Source organism: Mauremys mutica, chromosome 3 (assembly GCF_020497125.1).
Source record: "Mauremys mutica isolate MM-2020 ecotype Southern chromosome 3, ASM2049712v1, whole genome shotgun sequence".
NCBI classification, from domain to species: Eukaryota; Metazoa; Chordata; order Testudines; family Geoemydidae; genus Mauremys; species Mauremys mutica.
Window position 1 is genome coordinate 158,864,765 of NC_059074.1, and position 21,626 is coordinate 158,886,390.

Below are 21,626 nucleotides of genomic sequence, written 5' to 3' on the forward strand. Positions count from 1 at the left end.
AGTGGTTCTGCAGACCTGGTCTTCATTCTTGTCCTTTTCTGAGGTGTACTAATCCCCCAGCCCTGTAGTCTCAGGAAATTGTACAGCCTGACCACAACATGATCTTTGTGTGATAGTCACTTTGGGGGTTTCTTATTCTAAAAAAATACCATTTCTTTTCTTCTCCCATCACCCCCAACTCCTTAGGATGGTACCCGACCCCCTTTGGATGTTGATGTAAACCTTGAAGAAATTGCTTATGATCAACGTTGTGATTGCTATACGTGAGTGTCTTCTATTTTTAACTCAAATGCGTGCAGTGAGAAATGTCCTACTCATGTTAATGTGTTTTTTACATGATTTTTAACAGGAATGTTGGACTTGCTGACTCTCAGGGCTCAAACGCCTTGCCCTCTGTTTCCATCACTTACACTTTTTCCAGGGATTTACTAAGACTTTGTAGATGGTACAGGCTTCCTCTTCCTACACAATAGTCTGGTGGTGCCTGACACTACTGTAGCTTAGCAAAGGCCACTGTGTCCTTTTTTCTTTGCCTTGGCTCTATTTCTGCAATGTTTACACTGAACCATAGATACAAAATGTGAAACCTCTCTCTAAACTGGATCCACAGTTAAAGGTGGTAAAAGTGGGTAGGCAAAACTGGTACACATAGCTTGTTCTCTGAGTTAGTTCACAGAAATGGATAATGTTTGTATTGTATGTGACACGGAGTGTTGGAGGCATATTTTATACTGAGGAGCCTTCGTGTAGTACAAATGTCCAAAGGATGGATTTGATGCAAATTTAATAACCACTCTTATCGGTCATTTGCAAACCCATAGCACTGCACAACTCCTCAAAGCTTTAAACTGATAGACATGATTGGTTAGTTAATCTTAAATTTCTTTGAGGTAATAATTGCTCCCCTAAAGACTTTGCACTCTTAATCTCTGTACTGTGCAATAAAAATAATTTTCAGTGTAAAAAAATTAACATGGTTGATGTTGTGGTTAAAGTAATTATTACTGTAGTGCCTAGTCATGGGGCAGGATCCCATTGTGCTAGGCACTGTACACAGAACAAAAACATGGTCCCTACCCCCAAACATTTACAATCTAAGTATAAGACAAGAGACAACAGGTGGAGACAGACACTTGGGAAAGTACAAGGAAACAATGAGACAGTATTGCCCTATATAATAGGTAGTGATATCAGTGGATTGGTGACCTAACTGTTGCCAGGGCGTTGTTTTTGTTATGTGTAGACATCATGGCAAAGGAGAGTTTTAAGGAGGGTGTTGAAGGATAATGAGGTGGCTTTGCAGATATTTATGGGGAGCTCCATCGAAGCATGAGGGGCAGCACTGGAGAGCACACAAGGATGCTTGTTTGAAAATTTAACAGTTGAGCAAAGAAAGCTGGCATCACAGTAGATAGTGAATGAGAGGTGATAAGTAGAGCAGGGATAGTTCATTAAAGGACTTGAAAATGAAGATAGGCAGCTTATGTTGGATGCAATAGAGAAGGGGGAGTCAATGAAAGGATGTGTGGAGAGGGGTGATGTGGTCAAAGTGACAAGATAAGAAAGTGATCTCTGCAGCAGCATTGTGAATGGATATCAGAGTGGCAAAACTGCGTTTGTCAAAGCCAGAGGAAAAGGATATTGCAGTATTCAACATGTGAGATGAGGAGATCCTGGACAAAAGTTCAGTGCTGAGAAACTTACCAGACCCTTTCTAGCAGTAAAGCTAACGTTATAAGATGGATGTGTATCTATAAATAAAAGATGAGGGTGCTGGGTGTTCCTGTTACAACTTGTCTCAGTCTTCCTCTCTGGATGGACTGCTGTAAATCGATTCCAATCCCCCTTGGTCTGGATCCTGACTCATCACTGTTCTTAGCTCTGGGTCTCTCAGGCACACTCCCTAGTGCAGACTTCATGTCTGACACCTTTTTTGGGCAGTGGAACCTGGCAATCCAGCTGCCTGAGCCCCCAGAACTGGTGCCACAGCCTTCTGAGCACGCGTTGCTTAGACATGTTCTCCGCTAGAACCCACCTGGCTATGGGACCTCAGAAATCTAATGGAATCCTTCTGGGACACTATGGCATTAAAGCAAGAAACACAGGCTTAGCAAGGGAGTTGTTTAATTATTTAATTAAGTCCAGCTGCAGATGAATGGTTTTTGTTTTTAAAGGGAGGTTGTTGTTATGGAAAAACCGATGTACCGATTTCCTACCCAACAAGAGAATTTCTTTACCACAGATACTTTTACTCTTGAAAGCACTTGAGAGTTATGGATCTTTGGAAAAGAACGCAGCCCTCCCGGCTCTGATCTCACTCCCTTCCTCTCCCAGTTAGTCTGAGGGCTGGTTAGTGGCCTTAGGCCAGGCAGCCCTTCCTAGCTTCCCTCTCCTTAGTCTGGTCCACTTGCATGTCGTGGTGTCCCCCACCATAGCATGAGGTCACCATGTCCAGGATAGACTGACCTTGTCAGGATTAGAATGGTTTTCAACCCCATGTGGGTGTCTTAATCCAATCTGGAAGTTGCACTGCTAAGTGAAAGTCGCAGTGATTTATTACGATCACAAAATAGCATTCACAAAAACAAAATGGAGGTCACAAAACAACATGTGTTACCCAGATATACCCCCAGTCTATAATAGCCCCCGCAAGCAAGGTTCTATGACAGTACTTTAAATGAGCACAGGCTCCCATTTTTCCCTGTCCCAGGTGTTGCTAAGGACGTGCGGGGGTGATCACCTAGGATTTCTAACAAAGGCAGGCTGCTGTCCTTGGACTCAGCTTGTGGTGACAGGACAGCCTCTGGCTAGTAGATTTCTGAGTTAATCTGAAGCTCCACTCCATCTAAATGCCTGAATAGAGAAGGAGTGGTGTCTTTTCTGTTCCCTCCAAAACCTTCTGGAGTGAGAGGAGAAGGTCTCCACTGCACTGCCCCCTTCCAGAGCCTTCTGATAGCATGGTGAGAAGAAGGAAAGAGGTTTGTGCAGCTTTACCCTCCTCTCTGCTATCCTCTAACCCAGGGGTCGGCAACCTTTCAGAAGTGGTGTGCCGAGTCTTCATTTATTCACTCTAATTTAAGGTTTCGTGTGCTGGTAATACATTTTAACATTTTAGGTTTTTTAAATATTTAAGAAGCTTCATTTAAAATTAAATTAAAATGCAGAGCCCTCCGGACCGGTGGCCAGGACCCTGGCAGTATGAGTGCCACTGAAAATCAGCTCGCGTGCCACCTTCGGCACGCGTGCCACAGGTTGCCTACCCCTGCTCTTAACCCCAACTTCTTTTAAAGAGAAAGAGACAGGAAATGGGTAGGTGATAAGCTACTGCATTTTTCAGCCACTTAAACTGACTTGGGGGAACAAGTTTAACTCTGAGTTGACTAGAAAGAGGAACTTTTGAACTGCTGGCTGGACTTTTCCTTGTTATACATCTGAATGATGTAGCATTTTCCACTGCTCCTTTCTCTACTTCATGATAGTGAATTCAGTTCACTGACTTTGAGTCTTTTTCAGTCTACGCTTCAAATGCAGGAACCCCTTTACCATCCAAGTAGAGAAAGGGGAGCAAATGTTAGGATGCACGCAGCAGATGGCAGTGCTGATGTGCTTCACCATTGGGGAGGAAGGGGAATATCGTTTCTGTTAGTGAAGGAAGTGTAAAGATATCTGCTGTGACATGTAGGAAGTTGCAAACAAGCATTTTGGCAGAGGCTCTGAAGGTAATTAAAGAATGTGCAGTGAACTGGAGAGTATTTCAGTCCCTGTATCCAGGTGTTTGAAGCTCTCATTGCTAGATCTGCAATATTGAGCAAATAAAATTTCAATATCCACTGCATTTGATTTAAATAAATGTAAAACAAAGTGGGTACAGACCTATTGGTTCTTGTTAACTCTTCTTTAAATGGCTTATAAGAGAGAGATTTATCTGGTGATTAAATAACTCCTTAAATACATTTGTTTGCTTGAGCCAAAGGTATTAAAGACTTAGTTTTGTATGATTTCTGATTACATGCCATGTACCAGCTATTGATTTGTGAATAACTTATAGCACTTTGTTTCCTGCTATTGTTAAAGACTGATCTAATCACTATTTGTGGACATGGAGCCTTCAGAGGCCAATAGTTCAGTATTCCCCAAGCTGGGGGTGAAGTACGCTCCCTTGGATAGGACTATGACCAGACTTACTCATTCTCAGACTGCCTGCTTTGTCTCCTCTTTTATCCATGATAACAGGTAGCCCTGTGGGAAAAAGTGCTTGGTAATTCCAATGGGGTTAAAAGATATAACACAAGGCAGTTGGCGGCCTGCCATGCTCAGCTGGTGGAAAATGAAATAAAGAGGGAGGTGAAGCCTGGGGAGAGAGCAAAGTGAAGAGTAAAAAGCCCACGTCAAGGCTGATTTCCCCACTCTGGCACTTTGAGTGCAGAAGGTGGGGCCCGCAAGGATTTAAAAAAATAATACTGGCCACTCCAGGCTGGTATTAAACTCCCACGGTCACAGCTTCTCTCTGACCTTAGATGGGTAGATGCTGCCACCACCCAAGTGCAAAAAAACCCCCAGACCCTTTTGAGAACCCAGGAAGGTGCACTTGGGGATTCCTTCTTGTGAGGTCCCCTCAAGCCCTTTCATCCCCCTTCCTGGGAAGAGCTGAGAAAAAAACAAAGGAAATCAGCTGTTGCCACCAGCTAATTAAACAACACATGCACAAACTTCTTAGGGACACAAAAATCCAATCTTGTTCTTAAAAAAGGTAAATTTTATTAAACCCAAAAAGAAAGGAAATACATTTGGAATTTAGGCTTTTTGCTAGATCTTAAAAGAAACAATTACAAAAATTAAGCATCAAGATAGCTCTCTTGAGGTTCAGCTTAAAGGTTACAAGCAAAACAAAAGCATCTGGGGTTAGCACAGAGGAGTCCACAAGCCTTACAAAATAAAAGAAATAAACCTAATGGCGTCTTTCTAGACATTTCTGATCTACTTACATATCTGGGTTTCCAAATAAGCAATTTATAGGTATAATTCTGATGATTTTCATACCTGGCCTTCAGCTTCTCACAGCATAACTGCTGCCCTGTTCCTCTTCCCCAGAGAACAACAACAGACACAAAGAGAGTTTTTTCCCAATTGTAAAAAGTTCTATCCTTCCCATTGGCTCTTTTGGTCAGGTGCCCACTCCCTTCTTTTACCTGTAGACTTTTTTAACCCTTTACAGGTAAAGCAAGTAGAGAACAGCTATTAACAGGGATTTTATAGCTAACTGGCTGGTTGGGTGCCCATAAAAGGGAGCTACCCTGACCCTCATTTATCACAGCCCTCAAAAGAGTAAACAAGATAGTAGGAGGAAGGGAAAGAGTAAAAGGAGATGTGGAGGATGAGGAAGCAGACAAAGATGCATAGGACAGTTGCATGGGGACAGGGAATGCCCAGGTGCCAATCCATTGTGAGATGCAACTCTGACTAAAAAAAGCTAGGAACGGCTGCTGTACTGGGTTCTTGTCTACAAAATAAATTCAGAGCCACAGTTAATGTCTGAAATACCTAATCTGGATGCATTAGGTGGGTCTCAGGAGTGCATATTTCAGTGAAGAATCAATAAGCCATCTGTTCCCTCCTCTTGTCTCTGTGTCAGAAGGTTTATTCAGGATCAAATGCACTGTAGTTTATAATCTTCCAAGTGATATAGGATCTTCTGAGTGAATCTAACTCAACTATTGTTTTTTGTGAAGAATATGTAACCTTTGTACCAAATTCTGTTTTCTGCATTCCCAACCCCAAGGTGTGTAAATTACTGAGAGAAGTAGATCCTTAAACTTGATTTCAGATGCTTTTTATAACCAGCATTTTTTTTTAAAACAAATACACTTGCCTTTCACCAGCGGTTCTACTATTTCTGCATCTTTTGCATTCTCCCGGCTGTGTGTATGTCATCACAAATAGAGGTGATGGAGAGAAATGTATCCTAAAATGATCCATTCTATTTGTATCTGTCTCTAGGGGGGCAGATCTTTCCGCTCTAGTGCGTGAAGCTTCAGTTTGTGCCCTGAGACAGGAAATGGCCCTACAGAATGGCAAGAGCAAGAAAGGTAAGACAGGCATATAAAGTCTAAATGGAACAGTGGGAAGATGATTAAGTGGTGAAAGTAGTTAAACTAGTTAAAGGTCATAAACGTAATCTGCTTGAACTCTTGGAGGGTACTGGGCCAACCAAAACTAGGGGGGAAAGTTTCTGTTGAGAAAATACATAAACGTAATCCTTAGGAGGCATTGCTTTTAAGAGATTGTGGTGAATACAATAGGTGTACTAGTATGGATTTCCAGTAAAGATGTTGAAGTTAAATTTATTAGAAACTGGGCTTTTGCTTAAAAAGTTAAGTAGTATTAGAAGTTCAAATTTGGGAATGGAGTTGCAGACCTAATGTTCAAATATTTATTGTAATCAGTCCGTCTAGGGTACTTGGTGAAATTGTCTGGTCACTTGCATGCAGGATTATCCATTTTGAGAGAGCAGATGTGGTACTTGCACATGCAAATTGCCCACATGTAATTGTGAATACTTGGGTCAGAAATTGTTTGATCTTGGGAGAAGACAAGTGTCCTTTTTGGGCTCAGGAAAATATTTTTGATTACTATGCTTTTCCCAGGGAATGGATGTGTGTTTGTGTGGGACACTGTATTTTAACCTCCCTCTGTGCAAAACCCAATTCTATGACATGCTGTGTGCTCTCAAATACAATTGACATGAAGAACAGAATACCTTTCATCTCTCACTGGTTCTGGCCAAATAAAAGTTTAATTTTTTCAGAATACAAATAGAAGAGCTGTCACTAAAGGGACACCATCAATTGGAATTCTGGTCTTTTTCAAAAGTGAGTTAAGTTGTTGCAAGTACTGCACCTGCCCATAAGTCCCTTTACCAATGTTTGTGGTTTTAAAATCACATTTTCCTATTTTAAAAAAATATTTTTCTCTCCCCTCTTGCTGTGCAATCCCACACAAACAGGGAAAACTAATTGGACTGAAGAGGGAAACTGAAATTTGTTATATATAAAGTGCTGTGAAATGCACAAGGACAGTAGAGGAAAAAACCTCCATTTTTACTTTGTTGCTATTACAAGTAATACCCAAGGTAATTATAATAGGGTCATAAAAATTCAAATGGAATTCTGACTCTCTTCAAGCCATTTTGGATCCACAGAGCCTTTGGCTTCCTTTCCTGCACTATGCAACTCTAGTTGTTTAGTATATAGTCTAGGATTGTGTGAAAAGCATTTTTAAGCTTTTTTGGAAGATCTTAGTTCCAAAGACCTAAAATAACGTGTAATTTTTGGTGGTCTTAGGGGCAGGTAGAATACATCTTTGAGGATAACTTCACATTTGAAATGAAAAATTCCCTATGTGGTCACTATCTGACAACCATACTGTGGTTTCAATGGCTATGAATTGTGACATTTTTCTAATCTAATTTCTGTCTAGCGCCACTCACCTTCTGTCATACTAAGTTAATAGAACTGCATGTTAGTATTTCTCTTAAAGATTGTGGACTAAGGGGATTTTATATGTGAGAATACTGAGGTTTTACACTGTTAACACGCGGTTAATTGTATGTTAACATACTGTATTGTAGGAAGCACTTCTGCTTTATGAACTTCATAGTGGCTTTTAAAAAATGTATGGCTTGCCAAAGAGTTTTCTTGGATTTTGTGGCCCTTTGCTACCTTAAAGTTGCCCATCCCTGTCTTGGTCTTATATAGAGCTCTTCATCAATAGATCTCAAAGCTCTTTAAAAAGGGAGGTGTAAAGTACTTCCACACACATCCCCTTTGAGCCCCCTGCACAGGAGCCCAATAGAGAGCCAGTCTTTGCACCAGGGAGTTTGACTGCTTGAGGCTAGCTCCCATTGCCCTCTTCAGAAGGAAAGCAGAATGGCCCACATACCTTCTGCGCTGGTCAGCCAAGCAGGCCTCTCCTGAGAAGGAACGCTGGCTACGGCCTGTAAAAGGGTGTAGCAGTAGTTGTGCTTCCAGATGTATTGGGGCTGCAAAGGTTGTGCACCCATGCTGGAATGCTGAGCCTTAAAGGCAAATCCAGCCTTTATTTTATTTAATCTCAAGATCTAATAGAAAATGGATTTGTCCTGTCTACCTGTTTTGGGTGGGGGGAAATCATTGGGGGGGTGTCAGGCGGGAGGGAGATCTGTCCCCAGTGTTCTCTGTCCTTCATTAACCTGTATGCTGTGAAAGAGAATAAGGTAACACTTATGCTTTAGCATTTCTTAAATATTTCTCTTGCTCTTAAAAAAAAAAAAATGACCTGTGTGGCTAGCGATAAGCAATGGAGAAGAAATTTTTCTTGTTGGCATATCATCTTGACACTTTTGTCTCCAGTGATACATTAAGAAATAACTTCAATAAAATAAAACTACATACATAACTATTCAGTTTAAATGGGCAGGTCTGATTTTGTCTGATTGCATTATGATAATCTCGGTGACAATAAATCAAGTCTCCCTAGCTCAGACACAAACTCTTTTCTCCCCTGCCTTTCACAGTGAAATCTTGGCAAGGACAATAATTCTCCAATACCTATCAGACCAAGGATGGTATATTTCCCATGGAGTTTACATGCAAGATTAGATAATTGTTTGAATGTGGGCCAGATACCATAGTGATGAGTAGTATAAAAATATAGTAGGGTCTATTGGGACCTTCAGCTGCTTAATGATGACTGTGAGAAAACAGATACTTTTTTTAAAAAGTTAAAAACAAAACAAAACTGTCCTGGTTCCTGGTTTACCTTTTTTGTTCTAGAGTTCTAAAGACAATCTCAGATTAGTCATTACTAAACTCCTTAAACCCCTCCCCAAGTGATTTAAGATTAACCCCCAAAGGGCCTTTTATACTGAAATAAGAATGTCTGCATGGGAAGGCTTATACCAGTATAACTAGGTCCGTTTAAATTCATGCCTTAGCTTATGCCATTTTAACTTTCTTCACCCTGATGATTTTATAATATAAGGAAAGTCTTTTACTATGTTTTTGTACAGCACAGTTGGGCCACAGTCCTAACTGTGGTGTCTAGCCAGTAGTGCATTCTTTTACCATTTTTGTTGTTTGCATTAAAGTATTCACTTTTTTTTTTTTTTTTGGATCTCTTGTTTTCCCAGTTTGGGATTTAGGCCTCTCTTTATCTCTGACTGTAGACAAGGGCATGTATCAAACAGTGCAGCTGCCATCTGTTACATGTCTGTTAGATGTAGGTACGTAGTTGTTTTTGCTGGACCTCAGGTTTACTACAGATGCTTTGTCTACATTAGGGGATTTAAAAAAATCCCACTATCGCTATAATGTGGTGCAGTTAGTAAGTGGAGAAAATTTTGTTGTTTTAATTAATGTAGATAAAGCCCTAGGGGTGATTTCTCCAGTTCAAAGTAAAAATATCAGTTTGTAGTGTTGTAAAACCTTAGTTGACCACTTTTTAAGATATTAATCTGATTATCTGTATTTCTAGCATTTTATTTATTTTTTAAAGCTATTATAGGTGCCTATCAAATGTTCCTGCTGCTGTCATTAAGATAGTCTTGATTGCGAAGATAGATCCTGAAACCCATTGAAAGGGAATTCTGGCCTGTTGAACTGTTGAAAACGCTATTCTGTTAGCTCAAGTAAACATTTGGGTCACAATAACACAATAAATTGGAGATGTTTATACTATTCCTTATACTATTCCTTGTTGGACTTGTGGACCTGACGTGGCTTAGAATTCATTCAGCATGAAATGCTCACAGATCTCTTGATAATTCATAGTGTGTTCCCCATCACACTCTTTGAGTCAGTCACAGGGAGTTTCCAGATGTTTGTCTGTGTGGTATGGAAAAGAGGGTGATGAGGAGAAATGCTGAACTAGATTTTACTTTCTCTTTCTGGAAGAGAAATCATCATTACCTGAGCCCATCTGTGTGGAATCTTGCTCTGGCGATGGCTAAAGTTTTAACTAGCATTTTTTTTTACTGACTTACATTAAATAAACCCACAGCGGTTAAATATGTTCATGAGAAGTCCTGGATTGACAGGACTAGATGTTCAAGTTCTGTGTTTTTTACACACACACACACACACACACACACACACACACACACACACACACACACACACACGGAATGAAATTCAGTTTCCCAATAGATCTGTTATCTCAAAGGCTGTGTTCAAGAATAATTAAGTCTAATGATTTATTCATGTAATTACTGGATGGAAGTGCTGGACAAAGAAACAGTCTGACATGCATACAGATTATGAAAGTTTGGGTAGGTGATGACATGGGTAAGCAGTTGCCTGGGCTCTGGAGAGTGCCAAACAATGTCAATATGGTGCTGGGGTGAGCTGAACTGCCTGGGGGTCGTGTAGAATACTTGGGATGATGATGAAAGATTTTTTTTCTAAATGTAAAAATAAATAAATAAAAGCAATGTGTGTATAATATGTAATGTGATGAGGGCATAGGACTGAAAATGAAGAGCCCTTACTTCTGAAGCTAGTCCTGTCATAGATTTCCTGTTTGATCTTTAGCAAGTCAGGGTATGTTCACACTATGGAGGCTATAGTGGCACAGCTAAGGCACTGCAGCTGTGCTCCTATGGCATAGACGCTTGCTACAGCAATGTAAGGGTTTTGTCCCTCAGTACAGTTAATCCATCCCCTCGAAAGGCTGTAGCTCAGTCGAAGAATTCTTTCTTCTAGCAACCTAGTGGTGTGTATACAGGGACTGGGGGCTGGTCTACACTAGGGAGGGGGAATCAATCTAAGATACGCAACTGTCGCTGAAGTATCTTAGTTCGACTTACCGCCGCAGCTCCCCCGTCGACTCCTCCTGCTGAGGTGGAGTACAGGCGTCGATCCCCGATACATTGATTACTACCCGCCGATCTGGCGGATAGTGTAGATGTGGGCTTAGATCCGCTTAACTATGTGTCTCAGGGGTATGAAGTTTTCACACCCAGGCGTCAGGTATCTAGGATGACTTGAGTTTTAGCTGTAGACCAGGGCTCACTTGTCACTTGTTTTCAGAAGTGTTGAGCACCTTGAATTCTAGCTGAATTTGATGGGAGCTACAATTACTTTGAAAATCAAGCCCTTAATCTATAGTTGCAAACACTGATACCTAAAACAACCCTGTGAGGTAAGTCGGTATTATCCCCATTTTGCAGATGGTGTAACTGATGTACAGAGGGTAAGGGACGTGCTCAAGATCACAGAGTCTGCATTAGACATGATATTGAAATTCAGGAGTTCATCAAGCCTGTGGCTCAGATCTCAGCCAGTTGCACAGAGTAGACAAAGCAGTTAGTGAAATGCAAAGGCTTGAGATATTTTCACTAATGGCAGTCTGGAAGTTACTTGGAAAGCAGTGTGTGGGTGTGTGTTTTATATACTGAATTGGGGGTAAATCATAGTCATTAAGTCCATTGTATGGTGTTCTTTTTAAGGAGAAATCAAGATTAGCCGAAAATACTTTGAAGAAGCATTTAAGAAAGTGAAATCATCTATATCAAGAAAGGTAAGAGAAGCTATAAAATTGTGGGTTGGTGAATATTGTTTAACATCACACAAAGCAAGTTGAGGATAGGCAGTGAAGAATTCTATAGTTACTGGAAACTGGTGGGAAGAACTGAGGACAACAAATATTTACTGTGTTTGAACCTGTGTTCAGGGCATCTGGGTTAACACTCTCTAAAAGATCTCATGGCACTTTTCATAAATGAACTCAAGCATCTAGGGCCTCTGTTTTAAGTGTCATCCACGAAGATTACTGCCCTTCCAGCACCACAGTGATGATGCGGGAGTTCAGTACTGGCTCAGGGAGATGTACCTCCTTAACATCATTTTCTGCAGCATCCTGGATTTTTCAAAGACGTTTTTGATCCAAGAACTGACTCTTAAGATACTGTTTAGCTTGTGAGATCTGATGAGATCACAGCCCATGGTGTTGTGGCTGCATTACACTTTGCTTTCACCATGCATGCACCTACTGAATGGGGAGGGGGGAAAGTTCAGTACAGCTTAATATATAATGATAACATCTTTGTCTTGAGATAAGAAGCTGTATTAAGAAAAAGCTATTTCTTTTTTTCTTCTTCCTGATTATCAGCCTTTTCATGACTTTATAAGTCAACATATAATTTGATCATATGTTTGGAAGGTCAAATCATGAACCATTCTCTTTTTGATGAATGGCCGGTAAGTGTGTTAAGTATTTACTATCATTACTTCTCAACGTTAATTTCATGCAGGATGACCAGAGGAGAAATCTTTGGAATTTAGACAGTAGCTTTATTGCTTTAGGGCCTTCTCATGGAAAGGTTCCACGTGTCTGCTGGCTTGGAAAAGTTTCACGTGTCTGCTGGCTTTATGGACTTTAATCATGAAGCATTGATATCACTTTCACTATAGTATGAACATGAGCTAAAAATAAATTAGCCAGTTCTTCTACTTTCTTCAAACTCAAAATGTGCTGGGCGTAAAATGATTAGATAAATATCCTTAATAACCTCATGGTCACTGATATCCCTTTCCTGGTGGATATTATCTCAAAGAAAAAATGTCATTTTCAGCTATGAATTTCAGTAGTCAATATATGTATTAACCTGTGGAACTCCTTGATGCGGGATAATATGGAAGTAAATGGTTTGAGTAAGACTTTAAAAGATTCGTGTGTGTAAGAATAAGACCAGTAACTGCAGTTACACTGCCTACGCTAAAGTGACATGTATTATGAATCCTCATGCTTTTGAAGCAGGGCGGTTGCGTGGCAGGCTTGTGCAGGGTAGATTTACACCCTAGCTTGCTGTGAACTAAGTGTTAGTATAGACAAGACTTATTTCATTAGAGCTGGTTAGGAATTTTTTGACTAAACATTTTTTTGTGCTGGAAAATAGTGAGTCATCAAAACCAAGACATTTTATAAGAATGTATCAGCTTTGATGAAACTTTCATGCTGGACCTAAAAAGAAACCCTCCTAAAGAAGTTTCTGGTTCCATAGAGACACTTGCCCCAATAGCCTACTGATTAGGGCACTCACCTGAAATGTGGGAGACCCAGGTTCCAAGTCCCTTCTCCAATTCTCCCTCAGGCCTGGTCTACACTAGGACTTTAATTCGAATTTATCAGCGTTAATTCGAACTAACCGCTCAACCGTCCACACCAGGAAGCCATTTAATTCGAACTAGAGGGCTCTTTAGTTCGAATTTGGTACTCCACCCCGGCAGGTGGAGTAACGCTAAATTCGCACTTGCTAGCTCGAATTAGGCTTGGTGTGGATGCTAATCGAACTTAGCAGCTCCGGGAGCTATCCCACAGTGCACCACTCTGTTGACGCTCTGGACAGCAGTCCGAGCTTGGATTCTCTGGCCAGCCACACAGGAAATGACCCGCGAAAATTTGAATTCATTTTCCTGTCTGGGCGGTTTGAATCTGACGTTCTGGTTGCACATCGGGGTGAGCTCCGCAGCACCTGCAACGATGCAGAGCTCTCCAGCAGAGGAGTCCGGGCAATCCCAGAATAGAAAGAGGTCCCCAGCATGGACTGACCGGGAAGTCCAGGATCTGATCGCTGTGTGGGGCGAGGAGTCTGTGCTCTCAGAGCTGCGCTCCAACAAGCGGAACGCGAAGACCTTCGAGAAGGTCTCTAAAGCCATGAAAGACAAAGGATACAGCCGGGATGCGATGCAGTGCCGCGTGAAAGTGAAGGACCTAAGACAAGGGTATCAAAAAGTCAGAGCAGCAAACGGACGCTCCGGAGCCCAGCCCCAGACATGCTGCTTCTACGAGGCACTGCATGCCATTCTAGGTGGGTCTGCCACCAGTGCCCCACCAGTGACGGTGGACTCCGAGGACGGAATAGTGTACCGGGACAGTTCCCCCTCCCTGTTCGCCGATGGGGAAGATGAGGAAGGGTCTTTAGAGGACGGCGCAGGCGACATCGAACCCACTCCCGCTTTCCCTGACAGCCAGGATCTCTTCATCACCCTCACAGAGATCCCCTACCAACCGTCCCCGCCCGTTAACCAGGACTCGGAATCAGGGGAAGGATCAGGCGGTAAGTGCTACAAACAGGGAAACATTTATTTTTTTAAGAAACAGGGATTTATATAAAAAATAGAAATACTATATAAACATTTTTAAATATGAAACTAAACAAACAGCAGGTCTACACAAACAGCAATGGAGCAATAGTCCTCAGATCGGTCTTCTTAACTGAAAATGACTAGACTGTGTTTACTGTTGGCAAACATGTATTTGTTCAAGGAAATCACCTACTTTTTCGCATCACACAGCTTCGGCTCCTTCACGGACTGCCCCGCCATCCCCCTCGCAGAGGCTGGCTCAGATTAGACGCCGAAAGAAAAAGACAAGGGACGACATGTTCCAGGAACTGATGGCCAGCTCCAGAGCGGAGGCGGCAGAGCAGAGACAGTCGAGGGAGAGCCTGTGTCAGCAGCATCGCACACACCTGGAACGGGAGGATAGGTGGCGGCAGGAAGACCAGCAGGCGACTCAAACGCTGCTTGGTCTAATGAGGGAGCAAACGGACACGCTCCGGCGCCTTGTAGATGTTCTGCAAGACCGCAGGCAGGAGGAGAGAGCCCCCCTGCAGTGCATCTGCAACCGCCCTCCAACGCCAAGAAGTCCTGTCCCCCCCTCACCCAAAGTGACAAGAAGGAGGGGCGGTAGGGGCCGTGAGAACTGTCACTGCACCGCAGCAGAGCGCTAATGTACAAGACACCTCTCGCGCTGTAAATCTGTAGAAGTTCTTCCCTTACAGGATCACCCAGTCCCAAATCCAAGTTTCAACCCCCCACTGTGTATAACATTATTAAAAGCGGTTTGCTGTTACTCTCTGTTTCCGTCACGTTTCTCGTGTCAGAAGACTTTGTGTGTGGGGGGGGGATTTTTAATTGCAGTGCATAGCCCACATTACCAGGGTACAGACTTGGGGGCAGGGTCAACTGCAGGGCACACACAGACTGCAGTCACTAGGCACCAGGGACAGTCTGTGTGGTGTATGCTGCCCCGGGTCTTTCCTTGATGTGTAGGGTCCTGGTGCCTGACATCCCCGAATGTAAAGGCAGGCTTCCCTTCACATGCATTTGGACCGTAGTCACGATCCTCCCCGGTGCCCCGAGCCCCAAAAAGAGACCTCATCCAGGGGCAGATACTCACCCTTCCCCCACACCCCTCACCCCTTCCAACGCCCAAACCCACAGCCGTCATGGTAACCCCTATCCAAGGACGGCACCCCTCGCCCCTTCCTGCAAACCCACCCATCAGTGCACACCTTAACCAGCACAGAATGCTTCCATGTTTCAACGAAGAAACAGAAATGCAAAGTCAACGAAAGATTTATTATTAATTACTAAAACATGTCCTTAGTTTTAAAACGTCCTTGGGAAGTGGGGAAAACTTGGTTTATGATCAGGCTCTCTTAAAATCAAGTGGACAGTCACAGGTTACCCTGCTCTGCGAGGAAACTCGCTTTCAAAGCCTCCCTAATGCATATCGCTTCCCGCTGGGATATTCTCTCAGCACGGGTGTCTGGCTGATCGTAAACAGCAGCCAGGCGATTTGCCTCAACCTCCCAAGCGGCCAAAAAGGTCTCGCCCTTGCTCTCACAGAGATTGTGGAGCACACAGCAAGCAGCAATAACTACGGGGATATTCTTTTCGCTGATGTCAGAGCGAGTCAGTAAGCTCCGCCATCTCCCCTTGAGACGTCCGAAAGCACACTCCACCACCATTCTGCACTTGCTCAGCCGGTAGTTGAAGAGTTCCTTTTCAGTGTCCAAGGCGCCTGTATAGGGCTTCATGAGCCAGGGCATTAGCGGGTAGGCCGGGTCCCCGAGGATCACTGTAGGCATCTGCACATCCCCAACCGTTATTTTGTGGTCCGGGAAGAAAGTGCCTGCCTGGAGGCGTCTAAACAGACCAGAGTTCCTGAACACACGCGCGTCATGAACCTTGCCCGCCCACCCGACGTTGATGTTGGTAAAACGTCCCCTATGGTCCACCACAGCTTGCAGCACCATTGAAAAGTAGCCCTTTCGGTTAATGTACTCGCTGGCCTGGTGGGCTGGTGCCAGGATAGGGATGTGAGTCCCATCTATAGCCCCACCGCAGTTTGGGAATCCCATCGCGGCGAAGCCATCTATGATGACCTGGACATTTCCGACAGTCACTACCTTTGAGAGCAGTTGCTCAACGATTGCGTGGGCTACTTGAATGACAGCAATCCCCACGGTAGATTTGCCCACGCCAAAGTGGTTCGCTACTGACCGGTAGCTGTCTGGCGTGGCAAGTTTCCAGAGGGCTATGGCCACTCGCTTCTGCACAGTCAGGGCTGCTCGCATCCTTGTGTCCTGGCGCTTCAGGGCAGGGGACATCAAGTCACACAGTTCAAGGAAAGTGCCCTTACGCATCCTGAAGTTTCGCAGCCACTCTGTGTCATCCCAGACCTGCAGCACTATGCGGTCCCACCAGTCTGTGCTTGTTTCCCGGGCCCAGAATCGCCGTTCCACACCATGAACTTGACCCATTGCCACCATGATCTCCACTGCCCGGCGTACCCTGCTTTGTGAGAGGTCTGCGCCACTCTCCTCACCGTGCTGCCGGAGCCTCCTCGCCCGGTTTCTCAGCATCTGACTGTGGAAGAGGTGGACGATAACGTGCGAGGAGTTGACAACGGCCATAAGTGCAGCGATGATCGCAGCGGGCTCCATGCTCGCAGTGCTGTGGCGTCCACGCTGTAACCGACCAGAGAAGGGCGCGAACAGATTTCCCGCCGGCGCTTTCAAGGAAGAGAGGGAGGGCGGGATTGACGGTTCAATGACGACACATTTTTCCCCCCAGCATGCATTGGGGGGAAATCCCACAATTCCAATGGGCAGCGGGGAGTGCGGGAACTGTGGGATAGCTTCCCACAGTGCACCGCTTCCAAAGTCGAAGCTGGCCCCGTGAATGTGGACTCAGAAGTTCGAATTTGTGTATTTAGTATGGATATACAAATTCGACTTATTAAGGTCGAATCCACAAATTCGAATTAAGTAGATTCGAAATAGTCCTGTAGTGTAGACAAGGCCTCAGTCTCTCCTATTGGTGCTGTTTTACTTTGTATAAATAATTAAATATTCATTGAAGCTGGGACTTGGAACCTGGATCTCTCCCATTGCAGGTAGGTGCCCTGACCAACTGGTTGTGGGCTATTCTGGGGAGAGGGACTGGAATCAATCTGTCGCTCTGTTATGCACGCTCATTTTTTTGTGAAAAAAATTTGAAAGGCTCCTAGGTTTCATCCTAATGCAGAATGAGAACATCTCTGTAAACAGCGTTTAGAGAATGGCAGAACTGACTTTGTGCTTAGCCTCTGGATGCACCTAGCATATCTGTACTGATTTAAAATAATTATTTTAGACTGAAAATGGTACTTTCACAGATTTGACAGGTTATTTACCTTTTATCCCAGGGTTTTTAAATGTGGGAGTTAAGTTTACTCTTCTCCATTCCCTCTACTTTTGCCTCACTTCCTGCTCCAGCACTCCTTCCTTCCTTCCTCAGCTCAGTAAACGAGGCTGCTCTCCTCCTCAATCCTGGTTACAGCTGCTTAATTACAGTTTCGACTTCCACCTTTAAATCATACTAGTTGAAAATAATTTATTTTCTATATACACTAGGAGCTAAACTTCAAATAGCTGAATTAGGCTGATGGTCAGTTTGTAAATCAGAAAACCCTCTTTAACATGGCACGATGGCAGTAGGAGTCCCATTCTTGCAGCAGAAAACTGGGAAATATATTGGAGATGGTAATACTAATTTTTAAAAAAAAGTTCTGTTTCTAGCCTGGATGTGTAGAAATCTTACCTTATAGCTTTGTTCCTTCCTGAAGTTCACTTGGGCAGTTAGCCAACAAATCCTCTGAAAAGACAGTATCAGGGTGAATGCTCCTTTTCCTTTTAGTGTGGGGGATGGGCCAGCACAAGAGATTCTGGCAAGAAGAAATTTTGTGATCTGCTTTCTGTTGTCTTTATCTAAACACTTTCTGTGCTCTGAGAAGTGCTCTCCAGAGGCAAGAATTCAAGTGGTTGGAGAAGTACATATTTGACCAAGCAGCATGTAAGACAATTGCCTACTTGTTACACTGGTAAAAACTGGAATGGGATTATTTTGGCTAGTTGCTGTGCAACCACAGATAATGTGAAGTGATGCTGTAGTAGAGTTACATAATTCAATAAAACAACTGCTGAATTGTTCATAGTTTAGGGCACCTGATCTCTGGTGGCTGAGGGTGTTTTGGAGTGAAAAGTGCATTTTGAACCTCGATTCCTCACCCCATTCCAGCTGCTGCTCCCACTCAGCCAGATAAGTCTGATCTGGCAAATAATATAGACATTTAGCTGCATCACCCCCATCCTGCACCATCTTGTGGAAGAAGACCAGGAAAAAGAGCAGTCTGTGTAAGAAAGATAAATTTAGCTTAATTAAGCCGTAATGTAAATCAGATTTCATTAAACCAGGGTAAAACCCTATGTGCATGGTCTCTGTCATTTCAGTTTAGGATTGGGAATAGGCATAAACTAAACCAAAGTAAATTGCTCTTAAAGCAAAATAAGACACTATCTGCACAGGGCTTTGCACCAGTTTAACTAAAGTGGTTCAAAAATCACACCTTAAATTTACCAGTGCAGTTCTGTGCATAGACATGGTCTCAGACAAGCATGGCAGTGTCTTATACTTCTTATAGAAGAACTCTGCCAACACAGAGTCTTCTGTTAATAATTACAGAATGTTGGTGACTTGTCTTAAGCGAATCCCATAAAAGAGATACTCTTTAGCCTCCCATTGTTTTTCCTTTTGTAAATATTTTAGCCAAATATTAGCCACCAGGCACAGAGATCATTTCTGTTTAGTTTTCCTAATGGAAAATGGGTGTAAAGTCACCTTTAAACATAGCATGCATTCTCGCTGTGCTGAAGTATCTTTTCTTTTTCCCCACCTAACTTGGCATCGTTAGGATCAAGCAACGTATGAAGAGCTGCGTCAGTCGCTGAGCAGATGATAGAGTTGGCCAATTCCTGAAAGAAACCATCATTCTGCTTTGTTGAAGAGGCTCATAATGGTAGCGTCTGATCTCCTCAAACCCAGCTGGAACAGAAATTGACCATGGTTTCATTTGACTTTTTACTAAGTGCTGCCTCTGAAGATATCTGCCATGTTTTAATTACCACTCTGACAATAGTTAAGTTGGGATTGTTAAACAGAGTAAAATGTAAGATGGAGACTTCCTAGTTCTGCTTATCACCAACCCTCTGATTTTAAAACTACACCTCTTAGGCATAGAGGAACAATTTCTAAAATTCAGTGCTCTGTTAACTCATGAACTATTTAACAGGCAGAGAAGCTATAATGAGCATCCCTTCAAAACCTTAGACTTTTAAAACAATTCATTTTCGGTTGTACATGAGACGTGCACCTTCTCAGAAGATGAGCCCTATTATTCAGAGCATTCCATTCTGTGAAGAGACACTGAGGTAAGTGGGCTGAGAAGATGTTGAGCCACATGCTATTGCATCATTTTTAACCCCGCCCTTGCCAAATTTGAGGCTAATCTGTTTTGATGGGTGTGTGCCATCATAACTGAGAACCCTTGAGAACCTCCCTTTAATCTTATTAAGAGGAACTCCTCATACTGAAAGATAGTTAATTGTAAAGGTTTGTGCAAAGGATTAAGAAATGGAAGTTTGCAGCCCGCTGCCAGAGTGCGTGTGGGGAGGGCTCCACCTTGAAAGAGCAATAATTTTACTGTCTCAAATGCGCTTATAAGCTGGGTTCATGTACCTCTTAACAAGGAGAGGAGAAATTGTGACATCAGAAATAGAAGGAAAAAGTGGAAGATGCTATGCCTTATTGTTACCAGCTCTCTTCATGATTTTGAATCACTCTGAATTTAGCATATTCTGACAAATCCGCTGAAGTAGAATTTTCTCATTGCTATAACGTGGGCCAAGCAAGATATCTCAGCTGAAATTATCTCAATAGTTTTCTCAAAAATGTGTCATTTAAAGAACTTTGCTATATGTGTTTACAGTATGTTTCTAAGAGAATCTTAGCCTATTAAAAGCAAACTTTTTAAAAAGCCAACTTGTCAAACTGCTCTTTGGTCTTTTCACATTCCTTAGCTTGTACATTATATCAGCATAGTCAGTTTCATTTTTCCTTATAATCAGGTTGGGTTCTTGGTGCTGCAATGTTTGGTTTTTAAACACTCCAGGGAGATAAGAGCTGTATTTTATTACCATTTATTTTCCAGGCTGAGCTAAGCTATTTGCTGTGCTCCTGCTGGGAAGCTGTAATCCAGAAAGCTGACTGCTTTCTACGGAAACAAAGGCTCATAACTTCCCTTCCTGTAGGATCAAGTTGAAACAAGTATAAGAGGGAGTATTAATTTGAGTAGCTAATATGGAAGACAGAGACACTCAGGAAAGTTAAGATGAATTAACTAAAGATGTGAAGCTAATACAGATATGGGCTTGTCTACACCCCATATTGCTGTGCAGCAAGCCAGGATGTTGAGTGCCAGGGCCATACTCCAGGACAGGGGTGGCCAACCTGAGCCTGAGAAGGAACCAGAGTTTACCAATGTACATTGCAAAAGTGCCACAGTAATATGTCAGCAGCCCCACATCAGCTCTCTCCACACTCCCAGCACCTACCAACCACCGGCAGCTCCGCCAATCAGCACCACCCCCTTCCTCTCCGCACCTCCTGATCAGCTGTTTCGTGACATGCAGGAGGCTGTGGGGGGGAACAGTGAGGGCACAGCAGGCTCAGAAGAGGGGATAGGAAGGGGTGGAGTGGGGGCAGGGCTTGTGGCAGAGCCAGGGGTTGAGCAGCGAGCCCTCCCCCACACACACACACACATTGGGAAAATTGGCGCCTGTAGCTCCAGCTCTGGAGTTGGTGCCTATACAAGGAGCCGCATATTAACTTCTGAAGAGCTACATGTGGCTCTGGAGTCACAGGTTGGCCACACCTGCTCCAGGACTTTCACTGTGGTGTAGCAGTGTCCACATGGGATATTACTGTGCAGCAAGCAATCACTATAGACTCACACCCTGGTTTGCAGCACAGTAACTTTCCATGTATGCATGGGCTAAACTAAGGGAGGATTAAGCTACAACCAGCTAAGGCTGCTTTACTTCTGAAGGAGTGTGTCCACTCAGGTTTAATGCACGTTAATTTACACATATTAACATTGTTTGCAGTGTTGTAGCCAAGTTGGTCCCAGGTTATTAGAGAGACAAGGTGGGTGAGGTAATATATTTTATGAGACCAACTTCTGTTGGTGAGAGGGACAAACTTTTGAGCTACACAGAGCTCCTCTTCAGGTCTGATTTAAAAAATATATATATTACCTCACCCATCTTGTGTTTCTAATATCCGTGTCTCACTCATTAACTTCTCAGCTGTAGTTGAGTCATCATAACTTCCCTGAGTGTCGTCTTGTACACAAGCCCTAGATACTAAGAGATTACTGAAAACTAAAAGGATATTGATTTTTACATAACAAAACTGCTCTCTTCT

General features: G+C 43.2%; 1 protein-coding gene across 1 annotated transcript in view; it reads left to right on the plus strand.

Moving 5' to 3' along the window:
• The window catches only part of NVL (nuclear VCP like), a 77,448-nt gene extending 57,272 nt beyond the window's left edge, over positions 1–20,176 (plus strand). Inside the window, exons 20-23 of the mRNA XM_045010817.1 lie at positions 187–263; positions 5,998–6,086; positions 11,483–11,553; positions 19,057–20,176. Of these exons, the coding sequence (XP_044866752.1) occupies positions 187–263; positions 5,998–6,086; positions 11,483–11,553; positions 19,057–19,101 (282 nt within the window). The 3' untranslated portion in view covers positions 19,102–20,176. The remainder of the gene's footprint in view (positions 1–186; positions 264–5,997; positions 6,087–11,482; positions 11,554–19,056) is intronic.
• The last annotated feature ends 1,450 nt before the right edge of the window (positions 20,177–21,626 follow it).